The sequence below is a fragment of the Homalodisca vitripennis genome, unplaced genomic scaffold (assembly GCF_021130785.1).
Source record: "Homalodisca vitripennis isolate AUS2020 unplaced genomic scaffold, UT_GWSS_2.1 ScUCBcl_5214;HRSCAF=11839, whole genome shotgun sequence".
Classification (NCBI taxonomy): domain Eukaryota; kingdom Metazoa; phylum Arthropoda; class Insecta; order Hemiptera; family Cicadellidae; genus Homalodisca; species Homalodisca vitripennis.
Genome location: NW_025781325.1, coordinates 23693 through 26561, shown reverse-complemented (window position 1 = coordinate 26561; position 2869 = coordinate 23693). Strand labels below are relative to the sequence as shown.

The following is a 2869-nucleotide window of genomic DNA, read 5'->3' as shown; positions in this document are numbered from 1 at the left end:
GTAAATCTAATAAAGTATGTTTGTTTTACAGGTTTCTTCGAAGTCTGCCACTAAACACAGCCCTCACAAAGAAAAGGAAAAGGATAAAGAGACTACCAAGAAAGACACCATGCTGATGAGTTCAGGAAAAGAAAAGGACAAGGACAGAGAACGCAGCAAAGAAAAGGAGAAGAAGCCAGATAAATCCCTTAAAAGGCCACCATCACCGATCCAAGCCCCCCCTCCTAATAGAATTGTCAAAGAGGAACAGAAAAAATCCGGCCATGATGAATCTAAAGAGAAAGACAAGATAAAATCGTCATCAAGTGAGATCAGTAAAAATGAAAAGAAAGAAAAAGAAGAAAGACAAGAAAAGTAGGGATGAAAAAGACAAGAAGGACAGACATAAAGACCACGAAAGTAAAAAAAGAAGTTGTTCCTACCCCTCCACCAACCTGTCCCACCACCCCCACCTGTAATTGATAAGGAAAAAGAGAAAACTTTTGACAAACCTGAGAAGGTCAAATCTGAATTCAAAGAGCTGAAAGAAAATGTGAAGAAGTCACCCAAACACTTTGTAAAAGAAGAAAAGTTTAAAGAGAAAGTAGAAAAAAGAAAAAATTGAATCGGTTGAAAAACAAAGGCATAAACATAAGAAAAAGGAAAAGAATAAAAAGGAAGAGAAAGAACTGAAAGAAAAAAGAGAAGTCAATCAAAAAAGTTGAGAAACTCCCACCAGCACCTCCTGTTGTTCCTAAAGAGCCTTCACCTCCCCCTCCCCAGCCTCCCCCTTCTAAGTCCAGAGTTAGGTCACCAAGTCCCAAAATAAGCAAGGCAAACCCTCTCGGTGCACTGCTGTCAGAACTGCCCTCTGACAAGGGATCAGATTCTGAATCATCCGGGGATGAAGATGCTAAAAGTATTGAAAAGTTAAAAATGACCCCACCACCTGCTCCTGCACCTCCTGTAGCGAGAACACCAGAACGAGTGAAAGAGTTTACAAAGGAAAAAGGTGAAGAAGAAAGATAAAAAAGGCTCCTCAAAAGATGAGGAAGGGTCGAAAAAAGAGAAAACGAAAAAGCAAAGAAAAGGAGGATGTAATTCCTGAGAAAGTAAGGAAGATGGAAGATGATCACAAGATCACCAGGGATGAGATGATGGATGAAGATATGGATGATAGGCTGTCAGAGCCATCCATTGTAGGGTCACCACAAAGAGAGGACCAAGAGATCTCAAGGTCGAGGTCACCAACCCCTCCAACGAAATTTACAGAAGAGTATGTGATGGAGCTGAAGGATCTTCAACAGAAGATAATGACTTTGGAGGACAATGCTGAACTACAAAGGGTTGTACAAGTAATCGCTGAAACAGGACAGTATGAAATTACCAAAAAGACTTTTGATTTTGATCTCTGTGCACTGGACAAAAGTACAGTGAAAAGGTTACAGGACTTGTTCTTTGCTGCCTCATGACCCTGAGCCGTTGACTGAAGTTTGTACAATAATTTGTTATAGACATTGTAATTGTTTTGTTTTTTGTTTTGTCCCTATGTAATTTTTGTTGTAATTTTTTATTGTTAGTTATAATTTTATTGTTTTTATTTTCACATGCAGCATTTACATTTGCATGGGTCTCGTTTTATATTTTATTATCGCTAGCCATATATATTAATATAAACATACCATAATCGAAGAATCATTATAGATCTATATGAATATAAGATGTTTTTATATTCCTTTGTAGGTAATTAGGCAAATCAAAGTTTGCTAAGAGTGATTTTATGTACATTTTTTGTTATATTATGTATATTGTGTGTGAGTGTTTATTTTATCAGAGATTTTAAAATCAGATTTAATTTTTATTAACATGTATTTTAATATATTATAAAAACCATGTGGTTATCAATTAAAATTGGCCTAAGTATTTATTAATACTACAATCACAAGTTGATACAATATTGCAGAGATTGTAGTAAATATGTCAGACAAGGGTTGTTTGAAAGCTTTAACCATGTGTTTAACACTTAAAATTTCTGTTTTTTATTAGGTATTGGTTTTCATGTCTTAAAGACTTTATTTAAATGTCTATATTATAGTTCTGTAACAATTTGGATTTTGTTATTGAAAGGTCTTTACTTCCACATCACAACTATGCATGTTCTTCAAACGTAATTAAAAACTGGCTTTATTTTTCTGAACCGTCCTATTTAAGAATAAATTTACTGTTACAAAAAATTTCACTAGGCACAAAGATTATTTTAACTAGTTTTAAGGTTAGTGCTGGCTTTAAGTACCTGGTCTGTGCAAGCTTTGTTCTGAGTAAAGAAGTATTGTTATTTCAAATATTTGTATCACTACTTTCAGTATAGTTTTAAAAGATAAGATTTTACAAAAAGAGTATACTTTTAAGATGTTAATGTAGAAATTATTTCTTGAAAAAAACATTGTATGAGGATTAAATTAATTTTGCATAACATTCATGACATTTTTAAACAACTGTGAGGCTCTGGTATTAAAAGTTACAAAAACTAACTCACATTGTCGGCAGCAGATTCGTATGAACTTGTATTTAGTCATTGTTTGTAACAGAGTTTTAATATAAATAATTCAAATTTCTTTAAAACTGTTTGTTTCATTTTCCTCTTGTATTATATCTTTCCAATAGTCTTGAAGCAACACTTTAAAAGAATTTTTTCTCTAATTTAGTATTTTTGTAAATTAAAATGTTCCATAAATTACATTGTAACACATACCCACTAATATTTATGTACTCAGTTTAGTTCATTTATAAGAAGAGGTGAATTTTTTATGATTATCGGTCAAAGCAGTATGTAAATATAGTCACTAGAAGAATTCAACTCACGTAAATATCTATTATAAGAATAACATGT

At 33.0% G+C, this 2869-nt stretch overlaps 1 protein-coding gene across 1 annotated transcript; it reads left to right on the top strand.

Moving 5' to 3' along the window:
• The first annotated feature begins 1025 nt into the window (after positions 1-1025).
• LOC124373275 (protein AF-9-like) lies at positions 1026-1451 on the top strand. Its single transcript, XM_046831660.1, has one exon. The coding sequence runs from the start codon at positions 1026-1028 to the stop codon at positions 1449-1451; it is 426 nt and encodes a 141-aa protein (XP_046687616.1).
• The last annotated feature ends 1418 nt before the right edge of the window (positions 1452-2869 follow it).

Excerpts from the sequence above, each read along its gene's own strand:
- LOC124373275 (XM_046831660.1), top strand. The coding sequence starts at position 1,026 with ATGAGGAAGGGTCGAAAAAAGAGAAAACGAAAAAGCAAAGAAAAGGAG.